Here is a 19,459-nt window from a genome sequence, read left to right on the forward strand (position 1 = left end):
GCCTGTCCACTCTAATCTCCTCATATTTTGCACATACTTAGGCCGTATCTTAGCTGTGAGCATCCTTTCCAAGGAGACTAACTTCTTAAGATACAATATCTTTAGACAGCATACATACTGTGCAGTATCACCAAAGTACAATCTCCTCAAGCCATGCTAAAATATAACGCTAACTCTGGAGAGAAGGATGTGCAACCGCCTCATGTCTCTCTGAGGTAATACAATGCTGTTTCTTAGCTGACAACATAAGGGGCACCTGAGGGAAGATCAATATGGCTTCAGAGTCTATTTTTAAACTCCTGATGCAGTAGCGAGAACCAGGAACGAAGTCGGCTGAGACGCTGTGTGAGCACCTCTTCCACCTATGGCTGCTGCAGGGCACTGGCAGCACCAGAATGCTGATCCTACCTTCACCAAGAGGGCAAGAACATAGACGTTCTTCTCTAAATCTGAAGGGCTAGCGGGGAGAGAGGTCAGTCAAAGATCACAACAGACCGTAACTTCTGCATTATTCATCAGGCAAGAGGTAAGCAATGACTGCAGTATGGGAAGTTACATAGTTAGCACTCTGGATTAAAGGCATGAAGAATGGCTGGTGGAAGGAAGACATTTTAGAGACTTAGGGCAAAACTTTTGAAGCCTTGGGATATTACTTTAAACTATTATCTACAGGTTATTCTCTCTATATATTCTATTTTTCTTTCTAAATTAAGAAAATAAACATTTATTAACAAGTCACTGGGTCAAGTCTTGCTCTCTGCTGAAGCCAACCCATTGACTTCAATGAGAGGGAGCCCTGTGTAAACAATGAAGGGCAAATTGGCCCTTTAAGTCCTGAAAAGTCTGCTTGTATCCATTTCTTTCAATCCTGCAAGGAGATACAGATTGAAGGGTGAGTTACTTGTTATGAATTTCTTTTTAATTACCAGGGGAGCATCAGTGAGATATGGCAAAAGAGCAAGAAAAAGGAACAGAAAATGAAGTACTCCTTTAAAGAGATAATTTTATCCATGTTTCAGAGCAAAAATGCAAAAAGAGAAGGGCTACTGTCCTTTACTTTCTAAGCAACCGCAAAATCCTTCATTTAGCCTCAGTGAAAACAGTACACAACTACAGAAAACAGAAGAAACCAAATACTTCTTCTCCTTTGCAAACACAACTTACGCAAAGGTGAACACCTTCAGACCCCCTGCTAACTCCAACTGTCTGCACAGTGCAGTGTAAATCACTGAAGACAAAACGTGTCTACTGTGCAGATGTGTAAAACCTGTGGTGCCTTACAAATGTAACACAATGTTTTGAATATAAGAAACACTAGGTTCTTTTAGACACAGACCAATACAATTTTGGATGCATTTACCACTTTTATTTCACTATGCAGAAACATACATTCACCATGTGTTGTGATGCAGCTGACAGTGTAATGGACTCTATCCCTTCAGTGGGTATTATAGCTGAACACTAACGAGTTTTCAGTGGACGTTCTGTACAGGTTAAGGCTTGACTCTGAACTAGATAGTAAATGCTGACCAGATTCTCAAACAGATTTTTTTTTCCTCTGAGAACAAAAGGGAAATCAATAGAAAACCATCACGGTTATTTCAAATTAATAATTTTCTAAAGCTGCAAACTAAGTAAAATACAGATTTTCTCCAAAATAACTACATATAATTTACAAGGTTAGGATCTGTGAAGGGTGACCAGAAGCTGACTCTGAACGACGCTGACAAAAATTGTTAAAGTTAATATGCTAAAATCATTACTACCTCATAAGGTATTCAGTCAGGTATACAAAGCACACTTTGTAAGCATTTAAATATTTTGATAAGAGTAAAGATTCATCATTGTTTATCGGGCAGTAATAAAACCAGATGAAACAAATATAAGATTCAAGTTGTTTACTGAATAAACTGTGTTATTGGCACATCTAATGTGTGGTAAAACATTATACACAGTACCTATACAGCTTCTAGCATTTTGGGGGTAATCTTCATTTACAATATCCGTAAACAAAAGGCTTGCCACCTAACAAATTTTAATCTGTTTAGACTTTCATAAACTGTGAAAGGCATGAACTGTTTATGTGTTACATGAGATCACTGTTTATACTGTTTATGAACGTGCAGGTATAGCTGAAAACTTAGACATTTTAAGAAAATTAAAAATGCTGCTTTTCTGTAATTTTATCGTTGCTTCATGCAATATTGTTTAACTGCTGCTGATTCAGATTGCTTTTTATGGGAAGATATCTCTGCCAGTTTCTTTATTAACGGTCAAGATCAATTCTTCTGTACTGAAATTTTCCATAGACAGATACAAGTCAGTCAGGTTGGAACTGAGACTCCATATAGGCTCTCGTATTCCTACGGGTGTGTATGTCTGGATTCATATGCAATCTAGATTATTCCTGCAGGAAAGAGAACTGAGTTAATTATTTGAAACAACTATTCTCCTGCAGAGAGAGATTTTGTCAAGTTGTTTGCATGACAAAAATTATTTAAAAACAGCGTCATTCCAGTATAAGCAACTTGGCCCAATTCCAAAGACTATTGATGCCAATGGAAAGAACTGGTGACATCAATAGACTTTTAACTGAGCCACTTTATGTTGTCTCTGAAACATTCAGCATAATACCACAAGAATCATGGCTACTCACTCCTCAGCGATTGGTTCCATCTTCCAAAATAAATTACAGATACTGAAATTCAGTTTTCTTTAGGTCTCTATATCCGAAAGCAGGAGAGCAAAACAGCTTCAAAAGGTGCTGTGCATCATACTCTGTTACTTACACCAAATGCTGGGGAATATATATTGTTTTAAGAATAAAATGCTGCTATAGGTTTAAACAAATTAGACAAGCAGCTTTTTTTTTTTTTCTTCTTCTTTTGCATTCAGCATTCAAAGCAATTTGTGCAATGGTGCTGGCATTAACAGCTTTTGCAGAGCAGGTTAGTATGCATGACATGTTTCTGCACGTAGAATAAATATAGTAATATTAAGATGTCTGTTTAGCCAACCACAATTGGAGAGCATGCCTTTACTGAAAAAAAAAAAAGCTTGACACAAGAAAGCTGCATTATCATCTCATCTTGATAAACAATGCCGCTTTAAAACGTAAAATGTCCTATAAAATACCTAAGAAAGCCAAGACATACAAATACTGACACACTGCTTCACTGGGTTCAAAACAAAACTCAAAAGCAGGTTACACTGTATCTTTGCAAGTTTGGAATAAAGCTTAACTTGTAACATATCTGTACAGAACGTTTAAAAAGCAGCTATAGGTTTTTCCTTTGGCATTCTCTAAACAAAATGCATAACTTTAAGAACAAAAGCAATTTGTTCTTAAACGACATAAAAGCAGACAGCAGACTTTTTTGACTTCAGGATTAGAAATTAGACTATATCAAAGCATGGACAATGAGGAATTTTCAGAAAGCCAACAAAAGCAAATGAGTAGTTTCTCCTTCTCCAGCTGGCACCATTAAATGAAGACATTTAGAGTAGAATGGACTTTGCATTCAAATATCAGAACTGATAACTAGCACAAATGCAATTTGCAAATGCCAGTGAGAGAAAGCAAAGAGTTAGAGGTGAATTATGGTAGGAAAACCTTTGCAACATGCCAGCCCAGTAAATGCCTAGGAAAATCATCTAGTCCTCTTACCTGTGGTCAATCCTCCCCATCTTCTGGTGTGATTTCTGTCTCTTTATGTACCACTACTTTGGTCACTGACATGTCAGGGTGCTGCTCTTTGGCTTCTTTAATTGCCTGAGCCAGCGCCTATCCCAAGGAAACCACAGAAGGGCAAAAACAAAAAGGAGGTGGAACATGCATGATCAGTAGCAAGGTGGAGAGATTCATGAGATATTACACAATTTACAAATGAGGAAAATGATTAAAATATGAAATATACCATCACTGATTAAACTACAAATCCACTTTACTTTAAGGCATGCCAGTTTGAATAGTATCTTTTAGAGCCATGTTAAGAAATGTTTTGTTTGGCAGTCTTCAGGGTAGCCTTGAACAGCTTAGAGATTTTACCTGATCATGATCAATATCTGCATCTCCTGTGATGACTATTCGTTTTTCAATTCTTGTCTCTGAGATGCCTCCTTTCACAGTCTAAATGAGAGGGACAAATGCATGTCAGCAACTTGCTTTAAAGAGTGCTGTGACCCATTTGCAGAATGATCGGGAATCCAGACGTGACCAGACTGAACAATCTCAAACAGAGAACATGGACAACCCTGAACTGTGGCTGGAGCAGCTCTGGAGTAGGCTTGCTCTGAATGGGGATTGGAACTCTCCAGGGGTCCTTCCAACACTGATAATTTTGTTATTTTAACCAACTTGTACATGTCAGGAGAGATATTTGTATGTGTTGAGTCAAAAATGGCAGGTATTAGTGGTAAATTCATGCCATTAAGAGAAGAATGGACATACAGACAGCTCATATTAAGACCTAGTCAAGTCCTACTGTAGGCTTCATAGGGACAGAGAGGTGGTAAGAACTTTGTATAGCTTATCTACCGAAGGGTTAATTGGACTGCAGAAAGATGACATTCTGTCCTCAGTGAACATTGGTAGGAGAGCTGTCACCATACAAATAAGGTTTCTGCTTAGGGGCAACCTGTTACTAAGATGCTACCTTGAAACTCGAAAGACCCAACATCATTTGTCTGTTCAGCCTTAAGCTTTCTGTCTGGCTGTGGGTAAGCACCTTATGGGACAACACAACTCACCCGTAATGTCTGAGCTGACTGAATGTCCCATTATGAATACACGATACAGATTTATTTTATCATTTCAACACCATGCAGAGATAATAGCTCAATACTCAAAAGCAGTATAGTCCTGTCAATGCACCCTCACACTCAAGAAAATTATTCCTTCATTGCAATCACTTGATACCGATGTGGCTACACTGCTCCCAGTTTGAGAGAGTATTTGCAGCTAATTCAAGTGTTTCTGCACAGCAATATTTTATGTTTATGTAGACATACCCTAAGGGTTTATGTTTTTTGGGACTGCTGTCAAGTCCTTGGATGATAGGTTAATCAAGCTAGTACACCCAAAGACAGGTGAATGAAGACAAGTACACAAAATAGACAGGATTTTGTCCAGGGATTATAAACATGCGTCCATATTTTAAAATAAATAGAACAAAAGCTAAGAAAACTTATTTCCTTCTGAAAAAAAAAACTCCTAGATTTCAGAGGACTCACTTTGGTGATATGTGTAGTGGTTGTAGTGCTGGTGGTTTCAGACGTGATGGTTTGTGCACTCATCAGCACACCTGGTTCTGAGTCAGCACCACAATCCACCTAGAGAACCAAAAAACAATCATCAGAAACATGCTCCTGCACAGAGAGAGAACTGAATTTCCCTATTTTTATTGTTCTTCATAAAAAGAATACTTAATAAAAGGGAAATAATTGCTGTTAGGGTGATCATGTGTCAGTATTTCTCTCTGCATAACGACACCACTTCTGGAAAGACAGATGAGATAGTGTGGTTTTGACACCTGCAGTTTCATCAGAGTTCTCAAAAAACCCTACATCAGGACATGACAGTGACCAGATATGCTATAATTATGTACATCCTCCTTGTGCTAATATTTAATATTTGAACAACTTACAACAGTTTACACTAAGGCATACACTTAAACATGGATGAAGAAAAATGGGTTCCTTAAGGTCATGTTAAATTAGACCCTGGCTTTTGCAGAATTTCTTACCTGTGAAGACTCGTATGTAATGGTTTTTGTTTCTGTATGGACTACCGGCACTTCCTTTGTTGAAATTTCAAGATTTTCCCCCCCAGCAGAAATGCTACTGAAACTGATAGTCTCAGTCTTCACAACTGGTGACTGTGTGAACAGAAAAAAAAAAAAAGGAATTGGAACATTTAGTAAAGCTTCTTGATTTCTCAGAATATATTATTGCATGGGAAAAGAAGGGAGGATGAATAATAAGTGCTATGCATTTTTAGGAAAATAAAAGAGAGAATCTCTTAATTATAATGGTACATACATGTATATTATGCTGGCAATATTTAACACTATCCTGGATTTCAGGAAAACAAACTTCAGGAAAGATGTAAACTTTACACATTTTCTCAGAGTGACAAGAGAAGAAATCCTATTCAGGCCTACTTTTCCATTCAGGTCTCAGAAAAAAAAAAAAAAAAGAGAAAAACAAGCTTTTTTTTTCCCCTTCTGCAAAATAATTCTTGAAATTCTGCAAATAGGGCTAACGTAAGAAGCCTGGATTGCTTGAGACATAGTACAATAATTTAACAACTTTACCAAACACAGAAAAAAATATTTTCTGTCTTTGAGGACATGTGAACATTGCCAATCTTGATGGACTTTCCCAAAGAAAATGCCAGCTGAATTCTTGTTATCCATTGCATAAAAAGCCACCAAATTAGGTATTTCTCTGCAGCATGAAAAGCGCTTTTAGGTAAAATATGCATGGCATTTTGCCAAGGATGGAAACCAGCGACAAGTCTTGCAGGTGCCATGCAAGGAGGAAATAAGAGGAGAAACAAACTGCCTGCTGTAAAGATGCAATCATACAAGCCTTGTACTCTTTACTTTCCATGAGAGGAATTGATTTAGTCCACTACTGCATACATTTACAACTCAGCACAATAACTGATTTAATAACGAGTTACCTCAAAATGAGGTTTTCTTTCCAAAGAATCTGAAACGTGAACTGTTGTACTGTGCTCCTCCACTTGCTCATGAGAAGTAGCAGCAGCAACGCCTTCCTGTTTGGTTACAGCTTTATCAGCCTCCTCCCTTTTTTCCTCTTTAGCCCCCTCAGTCACAGCAGAGCCCTCCTTCCCTTTCGCGCTAGCAGCTGCCGCAGATGCTGCCTGAGCCTGGGCATCCAGCGCAAGTCCAGCCACTTTAGCAGGATCCCCACTTGCATGCACATTCATCCCACGTCTCTCCTCGATAACCACAGTCTCCTGTACAACCTTCGTCACTGCATCCTGGTGTGGCTGAGCTGCTTGCTTCATTTCACTGGAAGCTGTCTCCTGAGATGTCGTTGTGTCTATTCTCTGTAGGGAAAGAGGGAAAAAAATCCCTCAATGTCAGAAGCAGACAACGGTACTTAGAGCAGCTCCTCAGCTTAATGTACTGTGAACATAAATAAAAATGGGGTATTACATTTTGCCAATTTATTTCTCTCGCATTGATGGATTTTCACTCTGAGGACCTTATTAGCATAGTAGAAATGAAAAATAAAGCAAGAATTACAATTTTTAAAGGTGAAGAGAAATGTCAGTGTTTTTCTTCTTGCTAGTTTTGTGCGAGGTTTATAAAGGCAAAATACAGCACCCTGTAAAATGACCAAAATAAAGTGAAATGAGATTAAGAAAAAAAAAAAAACTTTTTTTTTTTTTTTCCTTTTGGTGAAGTTTCTGTTGTGGTCTATTGTAACAAAGGAAAAGGCACAGCAAGTCCATGTGTTAGTTATACAGGCTCTGAGTTATGCATAAAAACAGGAAACAAAAGAAAAACCAAAGTAATCAGTGTGCATTTATAACATTGACGGATGGAATCAAACGGCCACCTGAGCCCAGCTATGTGAAGTAGAAGTAACCCCTCCTATGAACTCTGTTGGTTTTCTGGCGGACTCTATTAAACTGAAGATATCTGAGCCATCCAAGGTTTTTTCACCAGTGGACTGTTTAGTCTAAACAGACAAAGAAATGGAGAGTCATACACAGGAGAAAGGCAGACCCACATGCACAGACATTTTAATTGACAAAACTGGAGCCAGAGACAGAGGAAAGGAAAAGAAGGTTGCAGGGGCACACAAAGGTTGGAAACAGGATAAGAATGGGAAAATAAATTAGAGCAGATTCATAATGGCTGTAGTAAGCAATAGTTACAAAGCATAGTTGTTAGCACTGGCATTTTGCTGGTTCAAGCAAACCTTTTTATCCTTTGGTTAACAAGCAACAGCAGCAATACCACATTTCAGTAACATGGATCTTTAAATAAACCAGAAAAGTTGAAAGCCTTATATAATGCCTGCTTTAGACCGTGGTACGGATTCAAATTATGAGAAAAAAAATAAGCTGGGTTGGCTGCTGTCAACATAAAGCCAGGCAGCAGAACTGAAAGGTAGGGTAGTGTGAGGGTATTGCCTAAAAGAAGTCATGCTTTAATCTTTAAACCCTTGGCGTGAAGTCAAAGCCACTCGTTACCACTACTTTTGATGCAGACGACTCAGTAACATAGTGAGCAGTAGCAATGGTAAATGGTTGTTCTCTGGAATATCTCCACTCTTTCCGGGCAAACGCCCCTGCTTTTACAGCTTCACTGTCAGGGTGTTTTTCTGCTTTGCCAAGCTGCAAGCCTCCCAGTGTACCATGTAACTGCAAATCCTGATCCATCTTCGGTGTCTTTTTCAAACTCTCCTCTTCAGGACTCTGCAACTGAGATTCTGCTTCCTTTATAGGTGTCAGGGAGTCGGACAGCTTTCTTTTTGTGCTCTGCACGTCGGATCCCCTCCCGGCTTTCTCATCAGTGGCATGCTCTACGATCCCATACTCAGCCACTACTGGAACGATTTTCACAGATTCTTGCACTTCCCTTTCAATTTTTTGCAAAACTTCTACAGAAGGCTGTACTGTTTTCTCTCCCTCTTTAGCTTTACTTGTCATGGTTACAATTTTCCCGGACATGGTATCATAGGACTTTCCTAGGGTGAACATTTTCTGCTTATTCTCCTCTTTGGATTGTATTTCACTTTCCAAGTCTTCAAAGCTCTGCATCAGAATGGTACTGGATTTTAATAGCTCAGGTGGAATGCCAGCTTTACTGCTCACAGTCACTACTTTGTACGTCACATTTTTTTTCGATTCACCATCAACTACCTCAGAGGGCATTTTGTCTATAATAACCCAATCCTCAGTGCCCTATATTTGAGATACAAAAGCTAAATTAGAATATCTGAAGGTTTATCTGTGCTTCAGAAGCACTAAAGTATGAAGTCTTTCAAGAAATCAATGCTGCCTCTTCTGAAATCATATAATAACTTTTACTACTGAACTTCTTAGCAGTTATCAAACCGATAAACAATATCGCCTTAGGCAAAGGATGATTTCCTTTGTAGGTTTCCTCTCCTCAGAGGCCCATATAATGCAGACACAAAAAAAATACTTTTGCCACACCATGTCTGCAGTAACTTGAAGCAAAGTAAAATGGTGATTGGAACCATCCTGAGGTTAAAAACCATATATCCCAACGGTTCATAATGCTACAGTTGAAAACAAGTTACAAAAATAGGGCAAATAAGCCCATTCAACTGTTCCCCAGTTGTCACAAACACACTTTTGATGAGGTTTTAAATAGTATGCATTTGTATGTAGCTGTAGTCTGCACTGAATTTCCTTGCTTTTGTTAGAAAGCATCAACCCCCTTCAGCATTATTTAAATTTAATAGCACAACACAGAAAACTTCATACTACTGAAGATACTGAACTGAACTTAAGGCAATGTCTTTTTTTCTCCTTATGCAAATATGCTATGTGATTTGCTTTGACTGTGCAGTCAGCATCCACTTATTTGACCACAAGACCGTAACTTCAGTATTTAACTAAGCAAATGTGTTTTTTTAAAATTGAATGAATTAAAAATAACCTCTAGGGATGGTGGGATACTTTTCTGGATAATGATTTGATGAGAAGTAACCAAAGTGCCAGCAGACTCTCCTTCCTGCAGCTTCTTCTCTATCACACTTGGCTAATAGAAAAACCAATAAGAACACAAAGTTCACCATCACTCAGCATAATCTGAATTCACTTGACAGTATATAGGAAATTCATTCTAATGACACAAGTGCCCCATTAATCATAACGTTCTCATTGCAACTTATGCTGGAAATGCATGCACAACTGCAAACAATATCCACAAACAGCACTACACAGGTCGATTTGTAACTAGTGGAGAAATCAATCTCTATTAGGTAGTCATAAGCTCTGGAGGGGCCTCATTCTTCAGAATTTAGGCCCAGATTACATCTGGCTCTGGAACTTATGAAATTAATAGCAAAAAAAAAAAAAAAAAGTGGCTTGGAAAGCAAAAAAGATAATACAATAATAAATCATTGCCAGCCTATCTGACCGTATTTCAAGAAAGTATGATTTGTTTTTACCTGCATTTCAAGGAATGTAGTACCTCCCTTCTGCAAAAATATGAGTTTTTCTGATTTTTCTCTTTCTTCTTTGGTCTAATGTCAGGGGAATAAATGGTTTTAGTAAATGGAGGGCATATAGACCACTATGGTATAGAATAGTTTATCAGACTTCTTTACTCTATGAATTATTAATTGCATGGTAAGTTAGGAAACAGAATTACACAGAATAATTTCACACCAAAGAGGTTTTCAAACAGTCTCTCCCTTTTAAGGGCATTCAGACGAATGCAAAGCAGACATGAGCATACAGTTTGTATAGCAGGAAAAACAGCAAATTGAGTAATACTCAGGTGTGGATGCACCTGAATTCATCCTGTTATTCACTTAAATGTGTCTGATGCCAACTTACATGGCTTCCATCAACAGCCAAAGAACAGGACCCTCCACCTTACCCAGGCTTTATCTTTTTCCTGAGTTTACAGCTTTCTCTGGTGAAGCAGACAGAAGGTGTGCTCTGCAAAGATTTTGGCTTGCCCTTTCTCCTTACAGGTATAAGAGGTCTCAGAATCTTTTCCACATGCAGGAAGCTAACCATTGCTGTATTACCTGATACAACATGACAACAATTCCTCCTTAGCTTTACCCCATCTGTGCTTTCCCAATGCTGTAAGAATAATGAGAATTTCTCTGCAAATTGACCAACTGGGAAACTTTAAAATGATGGTAAGTCTCAATTTCCTAAGCCTTTCAAGCCTGGGCATACATATTTCTCAGTCAGACACTCTTGGCCATTCTCCCTTCTTCTGGGCTGGCCACCTTCTTCATTTGGCTGGAGCACATAAGCCCCCAGATAGCAAAGCAGGTTTCTTGCCAACCCCTTTCAATCCACTTTAAAGGCTGGTGTACACTTTAGACGTGTAAATGCAAGCAGTACAATTGCATGATAAAAAGGTACCATTTTAAATTCATATACGCTGCTGTACTTGGGAAGAAAGGTTCACACTTAAAGAAAGATACAGAACTTCTAGAAACTAGAGAGGGAAAGGGAGAAACGACTCAGCTACCTGACTGCATTGAGAGGCATAACTTCTTCATTTCTAAAGTGCTGGTTTAATTCAATCCAGGCCAGACTAAACATTGTTAAGGAATCTGTTAATATGATGGCTTTCATGTTGTGCAGCTATCTAACCACCATTATAGCAGACATTTAAAACAATTTCTCATAACTAAATAAAACCAAAGAATTTCTCCTACTATTGTGAGAAACCAATTGGTGACCAGGCAGGCTTAAAGTCAGTCTGACCAAACACAAACATACCAAACACTCAAAGTACACATTTTGAAAAGGCGTATTTTCCTCTCTGTTCTTGTTTTATTATATTAATCTTAAAGAACTAGTTGTAACAGCTTTGAATACACTTTTAAAGTTGCTATTCTGAATTAACATGTAGCTTCCTTGACTACTTTGAGCTACTGTGGGTCTAAGCGCTCTAAATTCTGACTGCCCACGCATTTCTTTGTAGATGCCATGGTGCTGATTTTGACTTTGCATGGCTTAAAGCAGGACATGCAAACTGAAACCATCCCACTTAACACAGACAGAAGGAATGGTCAGATGTTACCTACAGCGTAGTGCCAGAAGTCACCCCAGGGTTAGGCTCTGGTAGCTCAAATGCACTCATATTTTTCACAGAAATACCTTCATTTGAATGAGATTTTGTGGGACAGCTGTAGTTTACTTAGATGCATGTAAGATATAACAACTGGACATTGCTTTTGAGGAAGTCCTTTTCATCCAGTAAGAGAGTTACCAGTGGGGATATCTCTTGCCGTTTTCCTTTCCAAATGAATGGTTAAGTTAGGAAGTCTTTCCTCAGGGTAAAGCCTACATAACTGTAATGTTTTGCCATGCCTGTGCATTTTAATAAACATTTTGTTATTAAATTTGCATAATAATAAAGACATGAAACAAACTCAGGGGTTACATTTGTTTCACCCACGCTCCTCTGATTCAGGCTCAGCTAAGCAGCCACTCCATTTTCAACAGTTCCTCACATCTTTAATATGTTAGATGCATCCTGTTTATTATAATTACATTCTTTCTTTTAAGACAGAAAACCTGTATTTTCAACTACAAACTTATTAACATGTTTGTAAGATCTATTATGATTCCTGAACAAGACAGCAGGACTAAAATTAGTACTCCCATCACACTAGTGCTCTCTCCAAAAGGTAAGCCCTGGGCACTGAGTCAGTTTTTTCAGTATTTTAGTACAACCTGATGGCCACTCTAATGCAAGTCAGATGCCTCTATCAGACACTGGATAGATGGATATAACGTGGGAAAAGAGGGGCCTTTTTCTTGGCAACATCCCTTACCCTAACAGGAAGATGGAGAAGTTGACATGTTATCTGCATGCCTCCCCAGAGAGTTACAGGTCTGCAGTGCCAACCTCTAAGGTGGGAAAGCAGAAGACTCTTTTGAATTATACTTTCTAGCCAATCTTGCTGAGTTCCTTACAACAGTAAATCATTGAAATGGTGTCAGAAGCAAATTTTAGGAGCAGATACTGGTCCTAAAAAGCAAGTGGAAAATATAAAGATGATTCCTGTGAAACGGAAACCAGATAACCACAATGGAATAAAAATTAAGCTTCATGAATACCACACAAGCAGGCTTCTGTTTGCTCTACTAGACTTAAGACACTCTCTGCTTGTTTTGAACACCTCTACATTTTAAGGCAACCGTAATGTTACATCATTACCTCTACATCTCATTATCCACCCACAACCTAAATAAAACACAGTTTTTTAATCAGCAAGTTTCTTGTGAACATTTCAGGCTGCACAGTAAGATTTTTTCCTGCATACACACTGCATGAAAATGTGCACGCTTAGCAATCTGCACTGGGTCTTCAATAGGTATCCAGCAGACGGCAGCAACTTTCAGCTACCCTACCGAAGTGGCCAGGCAGGCCCAATTATCATCATTATTTCTTCTTCACCTTCAAAGACTGACAAAGTTCTGCCCTTTGCTCTGTATTTTCTTGTCAGGATTGGTACTGTACCCCCATTTGTGCTGCTACGCCACTGCTCCCAAGCAGTCACTATTACTTAAATTTCCCTTCAATCACCATCATGTTTTCTTCATGCATGGCTGGACTTCCTCAAGCTCAACGAACCTGGAAGGGAGCCTGTGTTTTGCACCCTTAGAGAGACCCAATTCTGCCAGGCGGCTTGCAGTGAATTTTGCACTTTACCTATACATATATACATATATTTAGATAAGCTACCTGCTCTTCCTTGTACCTTTGCTGCTAGAGCCTGTGTCCTGAGAAAAGGGAACACCTGCAAACATGGGGAGGCCTCTAACATCTCCTGAGAGCTACTGTAAGTAAAAGTGAATACACAAAATACATCGTGAAGCCTTTCAGATCACGCTGACCTCTTCAGGCACTAGCGGTTCAATCATAGGAGCTTCCTCCTGCCTTGCTGCAAGCCGAACGGGAGATGTGGAAAGCCTCTTCTCCCACTCATTAGACACAGCCGTTTCTGTGGAGGTTTCCAAGAAGGTTCGTTTCAGCTCGCTTATATTGGTCTGATGTTTCATCAGATCTTCTTGGGTTTTGTCTAGGTCCTAGACAGTTTTAAAAGAATAGAGCAGTTTGAAATAGATCCTAAGCTGGCCAAATTTCAGAGCCAAAACATGTAACTCGGTTAGTAAAGAGGAAAGTAACATCTCAGGGAGCCGGGGAGCACAGCACTAACACAACACTCTGTGAAAATGTGGCATTTTGAAAGGTAACAGCATAGCATATCTTGTACAAGTGGGTATAAAAATACTCTTAAAGAGTTTATGTGTATCACTTTAATTTACACCTGGTAAAGTGGCTTAAAACAAACATACATATGCGCGTGGAGGCACACACACATACGCGCACATAAATATATGTATTTATAGTACAAGTTAGAGGAGTCATCATAATCTGAGAAAAAAAATATCTACTTAATTTATTAGCAGGTGGGAATACACAGGTCATGCATCATAGTGCAGATTCACGGTTTACCACTAAAACTAACACACATGTACGCACATGCACTGGTATATACCAATACCAACCTCTAACATAAGATTACTATGTTTGACATACACATTTTCACCCTGTATTCGCTTAATCAGACTATTCTGAAAGAAGTGAAAAAGAAAGGGAAAGGTAAGGGACACAGTATTGAAAGGATACAAAATGCTGTTTCTACACATTTCTTCACAAAGAACTGACAATAGCATGCTGAGATATATAAACACCTCCAACATCTATACTTCAGTAACACTGGGCCTTTTGTTTCTGTACCTGTGCCTTTAGATCTCCGTCTTCCTCTTGATCCGACTGCCAGCATGAGAAAGATTTAAAAAAATACCTTATCCATTCATATTAACAGAAGGCTTTATGAGAAGTTGGTCAGTGGACTAGGTTCAGATCGCACTTTTTTTACTTTAAGAGCTTAAGGAGAATGAGTAGACATAGTAGCTAACTGCGCAGTTCTCCTAAACCAGAGCAGGCCTCCTCTTTTCAAATTTGTTAATTTTGAACACAGGAGTATTCAACATTGCCCTTAAAATTTTACATTATGATTTTTTAACTTCCATTATTTAATTTTCCATTACCATAGGTGCACTCGACTTTCAGAGATCCTCTAGCTATTTGTGGAGTAGCAGTTGGACCTTCTCGCTGAGGTAACTGCTGGTTTAGGACCAAACGGCAACAGCAAGTTCTTTGGAAATCTATAATCCCAAAATTTAAACATACGAGGACATCTCCTGAGCCACGGGAAATGTTTTGTGTAACTCATCAAGGATAAATAATGTGCAACACTTTCTACAGAACGAACCATATTTTATTTGCTAAAAATGCTATTTCCCTAACCTCAGTCCCACTTTGTATTCATATAAATGTATTTCAAATTCAGCCTGTATATATTCTTCCAGGATCAATCTGCCATGGTTCTGGAACTGGACACATACCACATTCACTTCAGCTCAAATTTTCAAAAGCAACACAATATGGACTGCCAAGGCAGCTCATTTTCTGAGGGTTTAATTTTCAGATGGCAAATATACCAAACTTTCTGAAAATCAGTTGTCCATAAGAAAAATGGTTCACAAAATCTTCTCCCCTAAAATAAAGATGGAGTATAGGGAAATTATCATGCATTTTTGCTAAATAAACTGAACAGTTAAAGTGTCATGGTTTTAGGATTATATTTTACTTTCTGTATGGCTCACAGCCTGAAGCTATAGAGTGCAAAAGGTACTTCAAAGCATTTTGTGCTCCTGACTTGCCTCTACAGACATTATGTTGTTACTCCATGTGGATTCTGCTAATGCCTGTGCCACTATTTTATTGTTAATTTTTCATACAGTTCTAATTAGTGAAATGACCCACTGAAAGATCTTTATCTGTTGACTGCTTCATAACTCAGTTCAAATCTATTCTATTTACAGCCAAGGCTGAATTGTCCTGATGCGTCATATAGAGAATTCTTCCTTGATGATAATTTTAACAGTCTGAAATATTAATGAGATCTTACTGAAAACCTACAGTAGTGTTTGCAGTAAGGCTCTGTCTTCTACCAGATGTCAGACCAAATTCAGCTCATGTTTGCAGCTGCAACCATATTAATTATGAAAGCATTATATACACTTCACTGGAGTCACACACGGTTGAATTTGCCTGCACAGTCTACATACTATGTTGTTGGATATGAAGCTTATCAGTACCAAAAAACTCATTTTTTTTTAAATGTTCCGCACCTAGAGACAATACCTGCCCTACTGTTGGCAGTACACACATCTTTGAAGATGACACGTGAAATTAATCGCATTGAAAATGTTTATAATCTGAAAATACCTTTTTTTTTTTTTTAGAAAACCTGAAAGCTCTGCTTTACTTCCTTCCCCAACCTCCCTCTCTCAAACAGACTGCAGATTATAAGAGCAAAGTAACAAACAGCAAAAAGCAGGACATGACCTGGCCAGCCTTACTGCCCAGGTAGGTAGTGTTTGCATGGCCAATGGTGCTACTATCTTGCTATCTGTGCAAGACAGCACGAGCTTTGCAGCTTCCAGATAAAATACCAAAATAAGATGAATCTGAAGGGTGCCCTGAAAACTCCGCTCGCCAAGGGAAGCTCTCGCGCTCGCACGCGGACATGCACAGAGTGGGGTATCCTACACTGCAGGAAGAGCCATGCATTTTAAGCACTCATGCCCAGTAGGGTCAGGGAGAGATGAAGCAAAAGGCTCTCCCCTTCACTAACTGGGTGCCGGGGACTGTACAAACCTCGGTGGCAGTGGTCTCACCATCAGCTGCAGTATCCGTCTGCTCACTGTCAGTCTATTTTGTTAGTCAAGTAACCAGGTTCCAGGAGGAAGGCAGGAATAAAGAATAAACCCATCTCATCAGTACACGTGGGCCACATGGAGAACTGTTAAATTCAATATCCCTGTGAACTGCATTAGCATTGCTTTTCAAACCACGCACAAGTCAAAGAAGCAAAATAAAAATGCTATATTAGTAAACAGAACAGACTCAGAGGAAGACTCAAGGCGTACTGTACACAGTATATGGCTTTACTGTAACAAATTTATAAGCCAAACAAAATGTTACAGGAAAAGTGTTATTTGAGTAGCAGATTTTATTTTTATTTTTAAGAAAGCCAGGTGGCTTGAAAAAAAAGAAAAAAAAAAGATATTTTCTAAACAAACTTTTCCTCCCATAATGTTTTTTTAAAGGATATTATTTATCAAGTTTTTGTTTTAGCCAATATATATTAATGGGTTGCTTGACTTTTTATCTGGAGGGGGAAAAGATAATGAAATACAAACAAACAAACAAAAAGGCTACTTTAACAGTCACCTGACTTTCAGCCCCTCATTTGTACAGAAGGTGTCTTGTCTCCACATTTATACACTATGAGGCTGTCTGCATTACCACGGAGTAGAAATAACCATACCCTCAGCCCACCTACTGCCTGCCTATGGAGTAAAGGTAGGTAGGGCTCAGATCCCACTTGGTTCCAATAAAGAGCAGCTGACATTGTCACCGATAGTAAAAAGAAATAAAACTGCTATTAAAAAAAAATCAAAATACTTCTCATTCCATTTAAGAATATGGACAAAAGCAGGAGAAAAATAAAAATAACTCCCTCCCCCCCCCACAACAGTCACTAGGTACAAGTGATAAAAAGGAAACAAAGCACAGCATTGCACAGACTGATCTGTTCCTGCTTTGCTCTGGTAGCACACTGACACCATGAATAACATTTTAGTGGAGAACCCAAGTGTTGAGGCGTAAATAGACAGTCAAGTGTAGGTTACTGCAGGCTGAGAAGACAGCTCGAATGACAACTTTTGATGTTATACAAGCTTACGGAAAATTATTAAGTAATGAAAGGGCTCCCTAATGCCCTAGATTGGCACATACAAGTTGTTTTAACGTCAGTGAAAGCTTTTGTTTTGATTAGTGATTTTCTGTGGTTCTTAGATAATCTAAAGTAACACCAGCAGGCAATTTAAGGCCAGGACAATATATCTCATCCTCAAATCACATCAGTATGAAACAGGAGAAATAGGCAACCTTCTGCAAGACATGGATGATCAGTCTAAGTTTGAATTTCCTATCTTCTGTCATTTTCTGACAACTGCAATGGTTCATAAAAATTCTTTTTTTGATGTTTTCACTGCTTTATTCTTTATCATTCCTTTCTTCAAATAATTTGTATTACTTGTATGACAGGCAGAAGAATAAGCAGATATTTTGAACTATTGGGTAAGTGCACGAATGCAAGTTAGATGCAATTTTTCAAGTAATAACCACTCACTAGACAGACCACTTTTATTTTTAAATAAATCTGTGCTGCCAAAATACGTTACCTATCTGGTCAAGCTGCTTTCACTAAAGTGTTACAAAACGTTTCTCCGAAAATTGTTTCTTTATTAGCAAAGAAGCTCACATCTTTAAAACATAAATAACTGTATGGCAACATGAAAAAAAAAACAAAAAACAACTATGCATTGTTGCTACTATTTAAAAAAAAAAAGGAAATAATAAACCTAAGCATTTGAAAAGAATTAAAAGATTTGTGTCAAGGCACTGTCATGTGAGTCTGGCACATACTGTGCACTTAAGAACTTGAAGTTGGGAATGTTAGTGAAAAGTCAATAGCAATGCTATCTACCAAGGTACCCATGCAGAAACTAATGAAATCAAAGTGGACAGATCCTGTCTCTGACTGCACAGACTCCCTCCACATGCACTGTTCAAGGAAGGATGGAGCTCAACAAGGTATGAGATACAGCCTGTAGCTCTTATAAGTGCCTTCGGCATCACTGTGTGCAGCATTTGGTGAGCTGGAAGCATATTTGGGGGAAAATTTCTTTCCCCATAACAGCAATGAAGTCCTAAATAAGGCATAAAACTCGGTTCATTGTAACATACATGTCTGCTAACAAGCCAATCAACAGCTGTGGAGCAGAAGTCAGAATTACTGGGTTACTGGAAATAAAGACTGTTGCAGAGCAGGGAAGGGCGAATTACGAGGCTTAGCAAGGCAGGTGCCCTCAGCAGCAGGGAGTAAGAAAGGTCGGGCTTGAATCAGAGAGGGGCTGCAGTGCGCTGCACAGCAGGCAGCCGCTGCTTGTGCTCATGGGCCAGCGAGGGGCTGGAAGGGAAGAGAAAGCAGCTACCTCCTAAGATGTTGTGGCTGCACGTCCTGTAGCTTGTGATCATAATTGCTGTGATTTGTTTTGCCAATGTAATGCAGACATGCCCAAGTTTAAAACATACTCACTTTCATGCAATATTTTGAACAAGAAATACCCCCTGGATTAGGCACAAGTCTGTGTTTGCCAGAAAGCACTGCCAGAGTAATCACCGTCATAAAAAGGCTACACTAAAAAGCCTATTTTGTACATTTTTATGCTCAATACTTCCTAATTTTACTATGAAAAGAAATGCTTATTTCTGAAAGAAGAGCAGACAAATGCATTATATAAACACGGCCTCATTATTGCCTCTGGAGCTGGCACTGTATTAATGCTGCTATTGCTATTAGATTAATCCAAGTGCAGAGCTAATGCAAATTGAGACATAAATGCTATCTCAAAGTGAGGACATGAAATGAGACAGCAAAATTCTGGATGCTTTTTATCAGAAATTACGTATTATTACTTATTTGTTAGGCATTACGGAGCCAAAAGCATCTAAAGGCCATGTTTTTACAAGGTAAATTG

General features: G+C 38.7%; 1 protein-coding gene across 40 annotated transcripts in view; it reads right to left on the minus strand.

The window, feature by feature from the left end:
- Positions 1-1,344: 1,344 nt before the first annotated feature.
- EPB41L3 (erythrocyte membrane protein band 4.1 like 3) overlaps positions 1,345-19,459 on the minus strand; it is a 139,124-nt gene continuing 121,009 nt past the window's right edge. For 11 of the 40 annotated variants that reach the window (XM_083823997.1, XM_083824019.1, XM_083823993.1 and 8 more), the window contains 14 exons: positions 16,509-16,562; positions 14,520-14,555; positions 14,288-14,353; positions 13,613-13,804; positions 10,186-10,260; positions 9,672-9,773; positions 8,234-8,947; positions 7,594-7,716; positions 6,686-7,078; positions 5,745-5,876; positions 5,233-5,331; positions 4,049-4,129; positions 3,668-3,784; positions 1,345-2,407 (listed from right to left, as the gene is read on the minus strand). In XM_083823997.1, coding sequence (XP_083680123.1) covers positions 3,674-3,784; positions 4,049-4,129; positions 5,233-5,331; positions 5,745-5,876; positions 6,686-7,078; positions 7,594-7,716; positions 8,234-8,947; positions 9,672-9,773; positions 10,186-10,260; positions 13,613-13,804; positions 14,288-14,353; positions 14,520-14,555; positions 16,509-16,562 — 2,178 coding nt within the window. In that variant the 3' untranslated portion in view covers positions 1,345-2,407; positions 3,668-3,673. The remainder of the gene's footprint in view (positions 2,408-3,667; positions 3,785-4,048; positions 4,130-5,232; positions 5,332-5,744; positions 5,877-6,685; positions 7,079-7,593; positions 7,717-8,233; positions 8,948-9,671; positions 9,774-10,185; positions 10,261-13,612; positions 13,805-14,287; positions 14,354-14,519; positions 14,556-16,508; positions 16,563-19,459) is intronic. The other 29 variants (XM_083824014.1, XM_083823994.1, XM_083823990.1 and 26 more) reach the window with 13 other exon arrangements.

This window comes from Anser anser (genome assembly GCF_964211835.1).
Source record: "Anser anser genome assembly, chromosome: 2".
Taxonomy (NCBI): Eukaryota; Metazoa; Chordata; class Aves; order Anseriformes; family Anatidae; genus Anser; species Anser anser.